General features: G+C 39.7%; 1 protein-coding gene across 2 annotated transcripts; it reads right to left on the reverse strand.

Moving 5' to 3' along the window:
* Positions 1–369: 369 nt before the first annotated feature.
* HADH (hydroxyacyl-CoA dehydrogenase) lies at positions 370–17,977 on the reverse strand. 2 transcript variants are annotated; one of them, XM_014878322.2, is made up of 8 exons: positions 17,752–17,977; positions 14,472–14,600; positions 13,013–13,170; positions 8,240–8,366; positions 6,919–7,008; positions 5,341–5,413; positions 2,139–2,255; positions 370–1,099 (listed from the first exon to the last, which is right to left on the reverse strand). In XM_014878322.2, exons 1-8 carry the CDS (start codon positions 17,878–17,880, stop codon positions 981–983), a joined length of 942 nt encoding a protein of 313 aa, XP_014733808.1. In that variant the 5' UTR covers positions 17,881–17,977; the 3' UTR covers positions 370–980. The 2 variants fall into 2 exon arrangements, with proteins under 2 accessions (XP_014733808.1, XP_088019985.1); XM_088163859.1 differs by lacking the exon at positions 17,752–17,977 and adding an exon at positions 17,161–17,451.
* Positions 17,978–17,986: the final 9 nt, after the last annotated feature.

Below are 17,986 nucleotides of genomic sequence, written 5' to 3' on the forward strand. Positions count from 1 at the left end.
AGAAAAGATAGGATTTGATTCACTCCCACCATGGACAAATTCAACTCTGCTAAGCCTCAAGGAAATGAAGTTGCAAAACAGAAGGTGCCTCACATAGCCAGACACACTTACTCGTTTACACAGCACAAACTCCCAGTTGCAATCCTGAAGGTACTCAACTACAGTACTAGAAGCAGTAGTGTAGTGTGTAAAAATGACACTTTAAACACAGCCGATTTACAGGACTCTAGAAAACATTCAGAAGTTTTCACCAGCTATGCCCCTGGGAACAGAAATCACCTAGAAATCTTCATTATGTTTCTACAGCACCTAGCAGAAGCAGGGCCTCAACCAACATTTGAAAAAGCTGGAAAACCCCAACGCAAATCATGAGCTCTACTTTTAAATGCTTTATTGGAAACCTTCTGTTCAGGGAGCAGCCTGCCATTGTGGGATTCTTTATTTTTAAATATGTCATTCGAAACATTATTGTTCAAGACACTGTAATTTACATCTACAGATCAGCGGTGCACTTCAGAAAATCCTAACAAAACAGGACACTGCCTTTCCAGGCTGCATTTGTCAGCATGGGAAGAGACTGCCACCCTGTGGGCTCCATCTGAGACACAACTGCAAGCCCTCACACTCAATACAGAATTGCTGAAAATTTTATTTTTACGAAAGTGAGGTTATTTTTAGGATTTTCCCCATCAAAATAATGTTTCAAATACATAAATTCACTTGTCATTCTGTACTGCACCTGAGAAAAATCAACATTTAATGAAGGCACTGTACATAGAAAGCTTTTTGGAATTACAAGAAAAAAGACAATCTATCAAATCAAGCTTTGACCATAGTTAACTAGTGCAATCACTCAGTTCACAAGTGAGTTATGTTCTAAATGCAGCTTGTGCCACCCTTGGGAAGGTTTAAACACCTGTATTATGGCAATGCTGACTAGCACATATACAGATAGTTTAACACCTCTTGAAGTCCGGAGTTCATTTGTATTTATAAAATCCTTCTCCAGTCTTTTTACCCAGCTTCTTTTCTTCTACCAGTTTATTCAGGAGTGGGCTGGGTGCAAAAAGAGGATTGTTGGGCTCTAATGAATGCCATCCTGGAAAGGAAGGGAAGTGGATGAATTAATAACAGTTCTGTTTATATGCAAAGATAATACAGATCTGCATCTCCTTAGAAAAATATTCGAAGGTCAGAAAACTGAAGAAAGACTAGAACTTAATCTAGGCTCTCTGAGACCCTGCAGTACACCTTCATAAAGCCCAGGTCAGTACTGATGATTATGTACAAATCTAACAATTAGTCTTCAGGCTCAGTGTACTCCAAACACCTTATAATCTCCATCACTGAGGATTTTTTAAGACAATTAAGGAGAACTTTTGAAACATAGTTAAGTACAAGGAAATAAAATAAAGGCTCTGCTGAAAAAGAAATTCAAGAGCAAAGAAATTCCAAGTTGAATTTCTACCTGCGAAACACATGGTTACTTAGAACATTATAACACTGCTCCACAGTACTGACTAAAAGCAAGAGAGGTTCCACTGAAAATGCCATTGTCAAAGTGACATTCTGCCTCAGAGAATGTTTAAGATGCTCATTCAAAAGAACACAACAACCATCAAGAAGCCGTCACCACTTATGTATGTTTTTGTTACTGTATTGACATTCAACCACTTCTTAACTGAAGTGACAGGGAGGTGGTTCACTTACATCTTTTGAGATATTTACTGGGTTTCCTATTAATTAAGAATGAAAATATGGTTGGTAGAAAAAGGATAGGGAGCCTCAACTTTTGTAGCTTTTCATAGAATTCCTCACCTCCAGTACATGTCACTCTTCCCACTGATTCTTTTTAGTTATATAAAGTACCATTAATGTTAATAATAATATTATTTTCCAATAGCCCTTGATGAAGTCAGCAAAGCCACCACTGTTCTGTCCCCATGTACAAAGGGGTACGGGCATGCAGTACAAATGCTGTACTCATACAGCCTTCTGAGCTGAATTCTAACTCCTTTCTCCTCAACGGTTGAAAGGCTTTAAACATTCAGTTTAAATAATTAAGAGTCACATTTACATTAGAACATTTACAATTTAGCTAAGAAGTGGAAAGGGAGAAAAAAACAAGCATGCTGTACCATCTATAATGTATTTACTGGTATCCAACCCAACATAGTCCAGCAGTTCAAATGGACCCATGGGATAGCCAGCCCCAAGCTTCATAGCAACATCAATATCTTCCTTTGATGCATCTCCTAGAGAAAAGATTGACAGTTTGATGAACAGAGAAGATTCTGCATCTCCTTGGCACCACTTATACATAATTAACACGGTGTTATTTCACCCTGGTGCAGCTCTTCACAGAAATCTCTGCATGTTTCACGGCCACAAAAACTGGAGTCAGCATACACATGCTGGAGCATAAAGCTGAACCTCTCACAAAAAAAGAAAAACAAAAAGCAAACCCTGCAGGCCTGCTTTCCATTTTCCTGGTTTTCTCTTGCATTTCAATACAAAGCACTGCACTACTGATGGAGCCACAGGTACCATGCTGACCCTATCAGAATGACGAAAGGAAGAACTGGTCACTATGAAGAAACGAGCTTCTTTCAGAGCAGCAGAACAGGGCAAGTAAGGAAACAACTCAACTTCAGCTTTATGAGATCAGCAGCAGCTTTTGAATGATGCACAGGACAGAGCTACCCTTACAGTACAACTGCCAGAACACAAGTGATATCCAGCTGATGGGTAAGGCAGGCATGGAGAGGGGAGCAGAAGCTCCTGAGTAACATGCTTAGCTACAGCACCTATCACCAGAGGATATCTGTTGGGATCAGAGATGGCAGATAGGAGAGACCTGAAATGACTGTGCAGATGCAGTTGAATTCATGAATTCCAAAATTATTTAAAAATAAATAATCAAAATTATCTGAAACTTGTTACTTCTACTTCAGTCTGCGCCTATAAAAATACAAATCCTGCCACATTGTGCACTGCCACATTGTCACAGTTAACTTTAACCTCATTCTTTAGCTGGGAATACATATTTTAGACTGTCATCAAAGCAGATGCACCTCTACTACACACCTCTAACACATATTTTGAGAAAGGCAGTGCACTTTCTCTGCAGATCCTATAAAAAGATGAAGTTATACAAACCCCAGAGGTACTTGTTAAGTAACCTCCGTGCTCGATGCGTACAGGCATTCACGGTGTCCGGCAGCTTGGCAGACACAGCCTGAACAATTTATATGCCTAAGATCAGAGAACCCTAGAAATAAATGTACAAAATCTCTTGTAAAGGTAACAACTTCAGTGACAGCTCTGTACGAACTAATAATTTATATATACATCATTTTACTCTTTAAAGCTGACAGTGTTTCTTTAAAGCCACATTTTATTTCTGAGAAGCTGCAGAGTAGCCTTAGCTAATTCTAACATAATTTCAGTTCCCCAAATTCAAACTAAGCTAAATCCTCAGCTCATTTGCAGTTGATGCAGGTATACAGACTTATTCTCTCAACAGATTTGTCCCACTTTGTCAAATGTGGGACTTGCCCACCTAACAGTTTCATTACAATGCAATAAAAAATAGTAAAAAGGCAAACAAGGGCTATATCCCTAGTTCACTCTAATCTCTCCTAGTATAAAGCAGACTTTCATAGAAACTTAGATGACTGCTTTTTAGGTTTTCCACTAAGGACAGAGCAGTACAGGCCACTGTACATTAATATTTACAATATGACCTGTTTAAGTCATTATTAATATAATAAAAGTATGTTGCTTATGCAAAAGTACACATTTAACAGAATGAGATTTTGTATAAATAAAAACTCAAGGACTAGCCCAATAAAATGGCATTTCAATGTTTGGGGTTACCAGGAAAGAGACACAATTTCATTTAATGTAGATGACAACCTGGCTCAAATGTCTACTCTGAGAATAAACACAAAGGATATGATAAAAATAGAATCTGATTCGCTGGAACATATCAATTAAAAGATAGCCTTCCCAATACATCAACTAGTTTTTTAAATAGATTTCATTAGAGGTAAAAAGTCGCAAATGAACTTTAGCAAGTCTGGAATTATACTGCGGGAGAAAATATAAAAAGAATAAAGATTAAAACAAAATATTGTTTTGCTTAGGCAAAGCAGTCAGTTTTAACATACAAACTTAGTAACTGTTTTCTTCTGCATTTAATTAAAAGTTCTGTTGTCTCCTGAAATACGCACAATGATACATATCACTTAACAAAGGCACCTCTTTTAAACACACTGAAACACCAGACACTTTATTTAAAACTGACATCTTCTAAAAGAATAATGCCCCCTCACATTCATGCCTTTGCCTTTCAAGTCACTAAATTTGCTCTTTTCTCCCTTTGAGATGTAATTAGGTACATCTGTTGATGGATAAACAAGTAGTGTTGTTTCTTTTTTTTTTTTTTGGAAATCAAACCATCCTTTCCATGTGCTTAAAAAGAGATTTTTAATATTTAAAGCGTATTTGGTGGAATCCTAAAAATGGAGTGCTTTCATCTGTAAAAAAGCAGTGATTTCAAAAACAAAATGTTTCAAATTACATTTTTACTAGCGTGGAGCTATGAGCAGAGCACTTGAAATAGAAGCAATTATAGTTTGTAATTTCATCTTTATCCACTACAATCATTATTGGCTTTTTTTCAAAACAACCTTCAATGCTTTGAAAAATGCAGTGGTCTTTTGGGGATTCGTATTATTTTACCTACATATTAATGTAAAAGGAAACAGCAACGAGACTGAAATTCCTGAAGAACCTATGTTAAAAACCCACACAGAAGGGGAACAGGAAGTTTTACGTGGCAGTAGCTGAGCTCAAATCACTTCTGTGCCAGTTCCCTACTGTGACACTATTACAGCTCTTACCTCAAAACTGGTGGTTTATTTCACAAGCCCCATATAAATGAACTCAAGAGAATTTTACCAATGGTCCCATTATGGGACTTTGAATCACTTTTATCAATGTCTCCTGGGACAGAGAGAGGAAAGTTCCTAAACAGCTGGCAGAGGATATTTTTATAATGGCACTACATTCATCTTGTCACCTCCAAGCCAGAAACATCTTCCACCACCAGGAATTTCACACACAAGTACCTTCCATCTCTGCATAACCTGACATTTCAAAGTGAAGGCAAGGCCTTTCCAGCTAAACATGTTGGCTCATATTTAGCATTCTCTATTCACTTCCAGCCTTTAATGTCTGAAAATTTTGAGGGAATCCCAAGGCTTTTCTGAAGCAATGTAACATTTAGCAGTGCTATATGTCAACATCCCTTGAAGTCAATACACCACCAAGTACCTCTCTCAAAAAGTCGAACAGCTTCCATCATATATGGCACCAAGAGACGATTTACAATAAACCCTGGAGTATCCTAGGATAAATAAAAAAAGGATTCTAAGTAAACACTCTTTACCAGAACTACACTCAAATACTACATGGCAAATAAAAAAAGTGGATGAAGACACTTATTGTACCATTACTTAAGATACTCTCTGAACTGTATTTTTCATCTCATTTACCTGCTCAGTATTAAAGCATAAAATATTGTGAAATTCAAACAAGGAATGGCACACAAACAGTCATCATGACTGAGAACAGTAAAACTACTACAAGCCCAAAGCAATTAATATGAAAACAATTTAATATGGCTAGTATTTTCTTTATCAAGAGTCTAATGATATGATTTCCTGAAGGTTAGCAGGTTTTTGTCTGTGTGTCCACTACCAGAAGCACTCCTAACTAAAGTCTGTTTCTCCCCCACTGCTCACTGGTGACCTGTACTACTGAAAGTTAGGATCATTGTAACAGCAAACGTCAACACTAACAATGAAAAGATAAGACATGCTGTCAGAAGGTAACAAATGGATACAAAACTTCTTTTGCACAAGCACCAATCAAACGCACAAACAGTCAATCAAACACAAGAGAGTTTTTCAAATAAAATATTATTTTGTATATTACTAATGTTTCAGATGTTTATTATTCATTCCACTTTATCTCAATATTTAATCCAAAGAATCCCAAGCAATGTTTCTTCTATAAGCAAGAATTAAAAAAAAAAAAAAAAAGTTCAGGCATGAGTACTGCATTGTTCTCTATCCAAACTAATTTGAGTAACAATTCATCCTATATTCTACACATTGCATAGTACTAAACTGTGACGGAAATAGGGAAAAAGTCAACTGAGGCCACAGAACAATTTAATCAGAATTTAGAGAACATAGCCAGAATTAGAGTCCAGCATCCAGAAGCTGAATTAATTAATCTGGTAACTACCAGATTGTAGGACCTTCTTTTTATGATCAATTGTCTCCTGGGGGCTGTGAAATTCAAAGCAGTAGCTTGCATAAAGCTATCCAGACCACAGTTTAATGGATTCAGAAAAAGTGTGCTTTCGAAGCAGTGTTTCTCTAGAGAAAAAAAAACAAAGCTGAGAAGAAATTAAGATTAATACGTGTCTAGTTACTGCAGTCTCAAGAAAAACTTGCAATGAGCACACACCATGGAGGATTCAGCCAATTGCCTCACAGTATAAGAGCCAGCAGTTTTGTCTCTGGCATGGCTAAAGATGAGCTCCTGCTTAAACTCTCCTGTCTATGCTGTTGCAGGATTTGGAAGAACGACTCCCTAACAATAAGCCCTGATACTTGTGAGTTTTGCTGCTCTAGACAAGATGTCTAGAGTCACTGGACCTTAAGAATTTGTGGTAAATGGGGGTGTTTTCTTTTCAAATTGCTTTAATTATGAAGACGAACTGGACAAGAAGCAGCCTGTAAATTTCTGAAGTGCTCACACATCTACTAAAACCTACCACCTTAAAGTTAACAGTCTACAAAGACAGACCCTCTGAACATTATACTGTCAAAACATACTTACCTTACAACTGACAGGACTCTTTCCTACTGCTCTACTGAAATCCATAAGTGATTCAAAGGTCTTTTGGCTGGTCATTGGAGTCTTGATGACCTGGGTACAGGGAAGCCAGAGAGTATAAGCATATTTATGAGCAGAATCTCTCTCATTTCCCCATTACAGCAATGTAATCCACTCTTCCAGAAATTCACAAAATGTTTCGCAAAAAACCAACTTCAGTGGATAGATATGTAACAGACGAAGAATGCTATTTTACACATAGATACTTTATTTTGCAGTATTGTGTTTCTTTAAGGCACTTTCCCACTCAGCCACTATGGATGGATGGTAAAAGAAACCATTCTTTGAAAGCAGATTTAAGAGATTATAGCATATCAAAACAACTTTAAAAACTACATAATCTCTGTTGTCTTGGGAAACACAAAGATATCACTCTAGAGAACCATTTAAACAGCTGTAGTTCTTGATATAACAGGTACTAACAGCTACTCCACCTCACTACAACCCCCTCTCAGGTAATTTTAGGGAGTGATAAGGGTTCTCCTTGGCCTCCCTTCCTCAAGTTAAACAATCCCAGCTCCCTCCGCTGCTCCTCAGGCGAATTACTCTCTGGACTCTTCACCAGCTGTTTCCTTTCTCTGGACCTGCTCCAGCACCTCAAATGTCTTTCTTGTAGTGAAAGGCCCAAAACTGGACACAGCACTTGAAGTGTGGCCTCACCAGTGCTGAGTACAGGGGGACAGTCACTGCCCTGGTCCTGCTGGACACACTATTTTGGACACAAGCCAGGATGCCATTGGCCTTCTTGGCCACCTGGGCACTGCTGGCTCATGGTCAGCAGTTATCATCCAACACCCCCAGGTCCTTTTCCTCTGGTTAGATTTTCAGCCCCTCTTTCCCAGCCTGTAGTTCTAGAAACACTGAATCTGACTGACTTTGTTACAAAAGTGACAAGGCAATAAGACTTCATCTCCTGGAATTTTCTATTGATTTCTACACTGGTATCAGCACTTCTTATGAAGAAGCCTCCCTGCTTGAAATGATGGCTAAAACCAGCACCTCTGTTGACAGTTCAGTGGAGAATTTAGGAGCCTTGAAACTGAAGGAGTTACCTGTCTCTTAAAACCACCCCTTAACAGAGACTGCAGCACCCTCTATTCACTAGAGGTAGCAAATTCCACATCAGAACAGCTGCAAACTGAGATCTGCTCTGTCAATCTAACTGAAAGCCCACTGCTGACAATTGCACTGCTGGGCTGCAGTTACTGCTATGATTGAACATGATGGTAACAGCCCCTGCAAGGAGTGCTCATAAGACACTCACCTCCACGAGCTTCATCATAGGCACAGGATTGAAGAAATGGAGACCACCAAATCGGTCCTGCCTGGTGGTTGCGTTTGCCATCTTTGTGATTTGCAAGGATGAAGTGTTGCTTGCAAATATCGTATGCCTGGAAATAAGAAACACATAAAATGAATAAAGGACAGTAGGAGACTGAGGCACTAAACATAAATAGACATCCATTGGATAACTATCCAAGGATTCTCAGAAATATCCCTGCAGTTTACCACGGTCCTTTTCCTGAGGTCTAAGCACAGCAATGAGTAAATAACCACTGCAAAGACTGTGTGACTTTCTGATTCTGGAAGAATTATACCGAATACTTTTATTAGGTGCTGGAAAAAAGGACTGTGCAAGTAGAAAATTTTAATTAACTCGCCAAATCCATTCTAGGTAATTCCTTCAGCAATCCTGGAAACCTAAGTGTATTTTTATCTGTTGTTAAACACATTTACGCATTTATTGAAACCCAATCATACGCCATGTCAAAAATGCACTTTGGAGTCTTACACAAAATTAGCAATCTACTTCATTTTAAAATTATCAAAGATAGACATGATGACCAAATCTACCACCAGAGCAAAGATTTGATGGAGGAAAAAAACATGGAAAATTTAAGACCTGCCATGCATAGGACACTGCAAAGGGTACACAAAATGCCAAGAATTTTAAGACATATGAAGTCCTTTTCCAGACATAAACCAGATTTACAAACTGCAATTTATAATGGTTTGAGTTTTTTGTTTGTTTGAGTTTTTCTCCCCAGAAATATCTCAAAACCTCAACAGCCCTGCTATCACATCATAGAAATGGCTTTTTCTTGAAATCATTAAAATCAGAAACTAAATTAGAGATTAAAACCTACCTTTCATTTTGGGCTGCACCCTATCATCCCTTCAAAAAGTTATCGTACTGGATTCAGCAAATGTTTATCTACATTGGTATTTTGCTTACATTGTACTAAGATGTAACTGAGGTTTACAACAGAGCTTTCAGAAAAGTTATGCCCAAGGCATGAGGACATCTTATACTGGCATTAAAGAAAGCATTTCAAGACAAAAGCACCCACTTCACTTTCCATTTTTTATTATGTTCACTTTTTTGTTATAGTGAAGGAAATAAAAAATTCTGAAAATTCCTGTTTACTCTTCTTACAAATATTGTTTTATTATCTCCCCACCATAAAGCGGCCTTACACTGTTCTGAGGTGAGGCACTAAAAGGAGCATTGTACATTTCATAGCTTTGACCTTGCAAGATCAGTGCATACAAAAGTCACTTACTTTCACCAAAAATTTGCCACTGCATATAAAAATTAAAATATTCCTATAAAAAAGAAGCATTGATTTGTGAAATGTAATAATTGCTAGGTTTATACCTGAGTTAAAGATTTTGCCTCAGTACCTCTTCTGTAGCCTCACACAACAGAAAGCCTTGGAAAAAAGAAAAGCATTGAATTTGCACTGTGAATAAGTGCATTTTAGTTACATTCTCTTCTCAGACCAACCAGTTGATTTCAGTTGAGTTTAAAATAGAATTTTCATGCCTCTGTGACTTAGACAATCCACGCTTCAGGTGACAGCAGAAGAGGGAGGCTTTGGGAAGCCAGTGCTAGTGAAGCCATGGAAGTGGCTTTCCCAGCACAAGAGTGTTTTCTCTTGGTGCCATCTAGTGGCTCAGGGAAAGATTACAAAAGCAGAGCCCAACACAAGATAAACATTAATAAATATTTCCAATAAATCAGACTCCTACAGTCCAGCTGCCTTACATAGCAAACACTGAACAACACCTCTTTTTCCAACAGTTTTATAACACATTCATTCTAGCACAGCGAACAGCTGAAAAACACTGGCCAGGTCCAAGCTGAGTTTCCACATCTAAAGGTAAATCCCAGGCCAAAGAATACTGATGGGCATTTCCTACATCCCAGAAGAAAAGCAGAAAGCAAGTACAGAAAAATTCTTAAAGTGGATACCCAAAATTTCTTTTGTCATATTCATAATGACTCTGTTTGGAGAAGTGCTGCAGTGTCCACAAAACTCCTAGCCTGACTTTTTTCAAAATGCAAGACTGACTCCATTCAAGAAAAGGAAAACAAAACTGAAGAGTAGGTAGCAATGATTTGCTCTGCTCCAACGATGATGGAGTAACGACGATGTAACACAGTAACAAATACCAAATACAGTGAGTATAATACTGAGAGGAATAGACCATACAATTCTGCCTTCTGCATTTTGCAAAGCTCCAAGAACATAAACCAGTATGTTCTCAGGATAATGGCACCCAAGATACAGCATCCATTTCACCTGGACTGTTACCCATCTGAGGAATACCCTAAGTTTCCAAGGTGCTCTGGGGTTGCCAAACACTCCTGGCTTATTACATTTGATTTGAACACTTAAGAGAAATTTGCTCCCCAGTCACAAATACAACTTCTCTCAACAAAAGAATAGCTTTGCCATCCCCTACATGTATAGATCCACTTTCAGAGGAATTAGTTATTTTATAAGAAAAGGAAGAGGAATTAAATGTGCTATGCTTTTTCAATGTAACATTTTACTTTTTTGCAGTTCCCAGACTTATTTATTTTCTTTGGAATTGTTTTCATAGTGCAAAAATGGGAGATGAACAAGTACATGTTGCAGCTGAGGAAATGGATAAGACATGAAATAGAGCACAAAAGAAGAAAAATGCAGGGTTTCATACACCTTGTATTTCACAGGCAGAATTCATCATCTTGTCAGAACAACTGTAATACATAGCCCCTCACATTTATTCCTGCTATCACCCACCCCTGTGGTAAGTCCTGAGATTTGAAGAAACCAAGTTCTCCCTCCACAACATCCTGGTCTTTCCTGGTCTCCCCCTTTAACTCACACTTCAGAGGGCCATCAATGCCCAGAGCCCCCTAGAAGCAAAGCTCCTCCCGAGACTCAAAACTGTCTTTAAACAAATCCTGTCATTTTTACCAATTAATCACAAGTCTGCCACTCCTACTGAGCTGACACAACAGTCCATACAATAGGTTTATAAATTTTGAACTATTCAGTCTTAGAAAAGGCTGTAGAACGCTTGCACTGACGGAAAGAGCTTTCCGTTCCTGCACACTGCCATGTGGGATGAATAAAGCCTGCTGCTTCCTTCTAACACATGGAAAAACACTTACTACAGGTTTCTGCCTTTCCCTACACTAGGGACACAATTTGCAACTCTACACTCTCACAGTTACAAATTACCTTTTGTATCCAAAGCTAATATTTTAAATATCTGACTACTAAGTTTCACTATCTTAGGGGTTTTTCATCTACTCTGCAGCCCATTTTCTCTGCCATTCACTTCACTTTCCTTTATCCTACACATAAGGTATCAGTATGTTTAAAATAATTTCCAAATATCCTCTTAAAAAGGAAGGCTTCTTATCTTAGGCATTTTTCCCAACCTTACAAAATCATCCCTTTTGCAATTGGGAAGAGCATATTTGAACAACTCCCAGTAGCTTTTAACACTGTAATGTAAAATTGTAAATTTTACAGCAGCTATGCTGACAAACAGCTCAGTCTTACAAAAAATAGCCTCAGGTGTTCCAAACATACATATTTTAAGTGAGGCTCCAAGTCCCCATGCCCACATTTCCTTGCTGACAGGTTTTAGACAGTTTACCATTTAGTACACTCCAATTTGCCCACTAAATACTCGGGCAATCAATGTCTGCACAAAATAGGCACAATCCAACCATAACAGGGTACTCTCATAAACATAGAAGGCACATACATACTTTTGGGTGTCAGGATAATGGCAAGTTACCCTGTGCTCAGTACATGGCTGCTTGTGATCATTTACTGTTTTCAAAATGAACAGGTAATTTTAATTACTGATAGTATGAGAAAGCCTGAAAATTTCCCTAGGCTGAAGTCAACTAATGATAACATCTTTTCTCCCTTGACATGATATTTAAAGCACTGCTTGCCCAGTTGACAGGTTAGACAGTCTAGAATACCTCTTAGCCAATACCCCCAGATTTACCTGCAAGCAGTTAAAATCTCAACCTGCAAGCAGTCAAGGTCCTGTGATCCTGACTCATCATTTACAAGGCTCAATTTCTGAGACTGCATGCTCACCTTAACAGCATTTTTGGGTCTGAATAAAATTCAACAGTAACTTCCAACAGTTATCAAATATAGTTCAAAGACATTCCCAGGGACTTTCAGTAACTGAATGAGTGCCTACTGATGTACTATTTACCCTTTTACACCACACACAATAACCAGCAATGGCTGTTTCACAACTCTTCTAACAATACAAAGTAATGTTAGTTTACTTAAGACATTATTGAGCTGACTGAAACTTAAAACTTGTTAATGTCAGGTTGCTGGAAACAAACACTTTAGCATCCCAAATCCCTATTTAAGTATGGGAGCACAACATTAACAGTAACCCATGTGTACTGGAACAAGTTAATTCTACTGTTCTGCATTTGTAGCTGGATTTAGATTTGAACTTGCCAAAGTAGATGGGCAATCAACGACTAAACACATCTGGAACAACAAATGAAGCAATGCAACACACCTGAGGATGGCTGTAACATGCACCTAGTACAACAACTATTCCACACCAACATGATAGTCGGGAGCTAGTCTGAGACAGCAAAACTTATTTTAAAATAAAGCAGCTAAGAAAATAGATAACTAACTGTAAGTATAAAAACAGAAAATAAAATAGTCTAAGTTTCAAAATGTAACAAGAAAAATATACATACTCTGGAGCAAACTTATCCAGCGTCTTGAAGAGTTTATTTTTAACTTCCAGGTTCTCCACAATGGCTTCTATCACCAAATCCGTGCTGTGGACCACTGATGCTGCATCTGTGCTTGTTGTAAGGTTCTTCAAGGTCTTCTTAATGAACTCGGCACCAGCCTGAAACATTTTCAAGCAGCTGTAATGTCTACTTACAGTGATTTAATTTACTTTTACATGAGAATCCCCTTATGTGCTCCAGTGCTTTTGAGCCCCCCAAAATGCAGGCAGTCTGCCACATTTCCAAATCAATGAGAAAGTTCTAAGTGTGCAGAGTTACAATGCTTTCCACTGACAAAATTTTCCTAGCCAATCAAATCTATTTTGAAGCACATAGGAGACCTTTAAACTCATTCTTTTAGAAAGACTATTTGCTGTAGTCCAGCCTTCAGCAACAGTCTGAGTGATCACCTGGTTTGTCAATCAGTAGCTATAGTTTCAGTGAAAAAGTGGGGCAAAATGTTTTCTCACTAGTAAATCTGTCGACATAGTTTGTGAGGGCAGAAATCAAATAGAAACACAAGACTTTTAGTCAAGGGTAAACAGAGATGTAGTACAAATTTTAAAAACCCAACATGGTAGAATATAATGTCATACAAAAAGTGCAAGTATTATGTGGACAGGTTTTTTTTTATCAAAAGACTCCCCATAATTATGTGTGTATGCTCTACTCCTGGCACTTCCATACTCCTGCAAACAAGCTCTTTTTATTTCCTTTGTCTGCTGCATCATTTTCTGGCAGTCATCAATATCAGCATACATTGTATATGTTAATATGTATCAAAAGAAGAAATAAATCTGCTGTGGAATTTAGAGAAACAAACGCAGCAACAAGTAACCCTTAGGATACAAAGTTAGACTCATCAGCTGCTCCACAGTGGCTTGCTGTAAGTGCAAAGTTATACATCTCACACGTGTCACTTGCACTCTCATTTCCTTTGCAGTAATCCTGTGTCCAAGTGTTAGGAGCAAAAAAACCCAATAAAAGACTCCTTACTCAGGTATTAAGACAATTTTGTTACTATTTGTTTTTGGACAAAATGGGTGCATTCCCAGGTAAGCAATCAAAGACTGCTTGCTTTTAAGTTATGATGAATGATTTGACTCCATTTCACACTTAGTATCTGTTTTAAAAGATCGCCAAGTTGGTTTAAATCTTTATCTTAAAGCTGAAGTTTATTAAGGAAAGAAAATGAGGTAAGACACCTTTCAACCTCCCTAAATTAAAAAAAAAAAAAAAAAACCACAACCAAACAACCAAACAAACTGAAAGTCTAGGTTCTTGAGCACACTGGGAAAAAAGTTCTCTTTTTAACCTAGTATAATTACACACTCTATAATGCATAACTGCGATGTTGTAAGTTCAATATGGTAGTTTTTATTCTTCCAACTTTTCCTAGAGGAATAAAGAAGGTGTCAACCTCAGGCTGATCTGCAAACTTCTTCTTTGTCACTCTCTTCAAACTCTCTTCAATTCCTTTTGTAGACTTCTTAAGGATTTCATCTGACTGGTCAACTAACACCACAGTGTGACCACTGGCTGCTGCAACCTGAAAGGTAAAAACAAAATTAAAATTCAACATCAATGTCACAAACCAACCAACCATACTGATTTGTGTAGACAGACAATACACCAGGCATTTAGACAAAAGTGAGCTAAAAGACATTGAATTAAATGCACTTGACTAGAAGAAACATAAAAGTCTGTATACAGTTGGGGTGATGCTGAAGGGACAAATGTCTCAACTTGAGGCAAAAGGAAAAAGAAATCTCTCTTTCACACTGTCTGCAGAATCTTGTGTCTGAAGACATCTAAATTCTGTGGCCGTGGCTACAGAATAAATGTCTGTCTTGAAAGGAACAAGTGTTTTAGCTGAGAACCTGGGATCTTGTAAGGAAAAAGGGCTGTGGAGACCAAAACTGGAATGCTGGCAGGGTGAGCAGGTGGCACTAGGGATAGCCAGCCCTGTGTCCCCAGAACACAGCTCTGCTGTCAGACCACGAGCATGTCCCTGCAACAACACGAAGGTGACAGTGGAGCTGGGAGCAGCAGTGAACATCTGCCACTCCAGGATTCCACACAGACAGGAAAGTCTCCTTACTATGTACTTGGCTCAGCTGCACACAACAGTACTGGATTGCCTTTTGGTTGATATTTAAATTAATTTCAAACACATAATGCCACTGTCTCATATTGCATCAGCCTATTAAGATCAGCTGCTCATTATCTGTTATTTCACTGTTACTTTATGTTCCTCTTGTTAGTCAGCAACAGTCTATCCCCACTTTCAGAACCCGTGAACTAACAGAGTTGTGATTTAGTATTTGTGTAAAACAGATATTAAAACATTGTTCTACTGATGGTTTTAAAGTCACTCAATTTCAGAGCTTCCCTTCTGCAATCTTTTACCTTGCATTTAATGTTACATCTGATGACTAAAGACTTATGCACCCACAAGATCTACTCCAACAAAACTAGCTGAAACAAAATACAGATATCTCATGAAGAAAAGCATGGTGATATTCTCATCCAATTTGCCTCACTAACCCAGCAAATAAAGAAATGCCAGATTGTCTCTGGACAGCAGCAGTAGAGCTTTAACAAGGGGTCCGTTTGCAGGCAAACATTTCTTCATCCAACTTGGTTTTTTATTTTCACTATGGCCATTCCATAAAAACCCCTTAAACCAAGCTTGTACTCTTACTCCTAACACTTCATCTGCTGCTGACCATTTGTAACAGTGAAGCAAGACTTTTATCTTCAGATGAAAAATCATTACCAAACACATTTTTAAGAGGTAAGTCACTGAGGATCCATTTATAACACCATCACTGGTGTCACAGCTGGTGGAAAATCCTAGAAAAATTAACTTCTCCTATTTTCTGCCATATTTACATGGACAGAGAGGAAGAAAATGAGACAAGATCATACTGTTTCCTTGGAACTCAAACACACATTTGCCTAAACTCTACTATCCAATGATCTTAAGAATGCTAAATAAGAAACACGAGTGCTGAGGAGTCAATGCTTTTCTCATACAGAAGTGCTTTTCATAAGACAGAATCAAAAGTTATGGCTTTCAGCCACACATTTTAGCATGAGAATGCAATAGAAGAGGAAATACAATTTCTTAAGTGTTCAAAAAGGGATGCAAAACAGCTTTATTAATAGGGTACAAGGGAGACACCACTCAGTGTTATGACCTCTGCTTTGAGATAATTTTGGATTGATAAATTGGAGGCAGATGGTCAGCAAAACAATCCTGGGTCCTTTATAGTGGTAGAGGCCTGCACCCCCTGTTACTGTCAAATACCAGACATGTTTCTCTTGACAAGCTGCTCTCTGAAAATGCGCAGTCCAGCAGAACAAGATCAGCTCACTTACCTGGAAAATGATAAGCTTTGCAAAGCGCACATCTTCCTCAAACACAAGAACAACCTTTTTCTAAGTTGCTCTTTGATGGTTCTTCAGTGGAAACCTCAAGCTCTAGTGTCACGATACAGAGGAGTGTTTTTATCAGAAAAGTGATTAAATAACTATTTTCTTAGCAAAAAAGAAAAAAAAAGCCCCTGTATTCCTTCTGCTAGAGATTTGCCAGGAATGTAAGAAATCTTTCGTTCTGAGCAGCAAACAAATTAACTCATTGAAATGGAAAACTGCTATTCATGAGCTCCAGCCTCACTGTCAGTTTCTCCTCGGATGTCTGCCTACTCCCCTTATTCTTTGTGAAGTTTGTGAACTACCCTGGTATCCTGGGCAACAGGTTCTTTCTCTGAATTAACTAAGTGCAGAAACTTTCAATCACTGAAAGGACTCTTGGATTTCATGTCCCAAAGCTATCAAGTTAAAGGTGAACTTAAAAGCCAAAGGCCTGACATTAAACTCTGGGAAAATAAGTACTATTTAAATATTAACCACTTCGTAATTCTGAAAATGACTGACAGCTAAATGCTCCTTTTAGCTGCTGCATTCTACTGGTAAAATGTCTAAAATGTCACTTGATCTGCTCCCTTGCCAAGTTAGAAAAATCTTCTTTCCAACCAACATTTTCCACATATCATTACTCATTGTCTATTTACAAATATTCCACGCACTGTCTTAAGAATCACCTTAAGCAATTTAACCATCAGCCTCGGTGGCTCTTCTCGCCAACCCGTCGGACCTGAAGATGTGCTGATCAGCAGAAGTGTGGAAGTTGAGCAAGCAGAGAGCAGCAATACTTTGTACCCGCCTCGGCAGCGGCCGAACCCAAACCTGCAGCGGTCTGGCAGCGGAGCGCGGGGGCGCGTCCCAGCACGGCCGGGAGCCAGCGCAGCCGCTGCTCCGCACGCAACACAGCCCGGAAAGGCAAGCGCCAAGGAGTTTGACCACGGACTGTAACACATTGCGATAGAAGGGTTGGTTTGTTTTGTTCCGGGTTTTATTAATGCTGGTCCGCCGCCAGAGCGCTCGCCCTCCCTTGCGCTCGCCCCTTCCCGCCCGGGGACAGAGCGGAGCGCAGCACCACGGCCGGGCTCAGCTCCGAGCGCAGAGCCCGAGCGGGGCGCAGGGGACGCGGGAGCAGCAGCCCGGGAAGGGCCCGCGCTGGCCGCAGGGCTCGCCCCGCGGCCCCGAGCACTTGCCGGGCCCCGGCCGCCCCGCGGCCGCCATGGCGCCGCCGCTCCCCCTGCCCCGCGGCCGGGTGGCCACGCCGCGCTCACCTGGGCGATGCCTGCGCCCATGAGGCCGCCGCCGATGATCGTGACATGCTTGATGAGCAGCTTCTTGGCGGCCGCCGTGGCGGCGTCGGAAGCGGCGGTGCGAACGAATTGGCGGGTGGCGAAAGCCATGGCCGAGGCACGGAGCGAGCGGCAGGGCCGGGACAGGCGGGGCCGAGGCCGGCCGGGCGGGGCGAGGGCCGCGCTCCGCCCCGCGGGAAGGCGGCAGGTTCCGGCT

The sequence above is a fragment of the Sturnus vulgaris genome, chromosome 4 (assembly GCF_052056855.1).
Source record: "Sturnus vulgaris isolate bStuVul1 chromosome 4, bStuVul1.hap1, whole genome shotgun sequence".
Lineage (NCBI taxonomy): Eukaryota > Metazoa > Chordata > Aves > Passeriformes > Sturnidae > Sturnus > Sturnus vulgaris.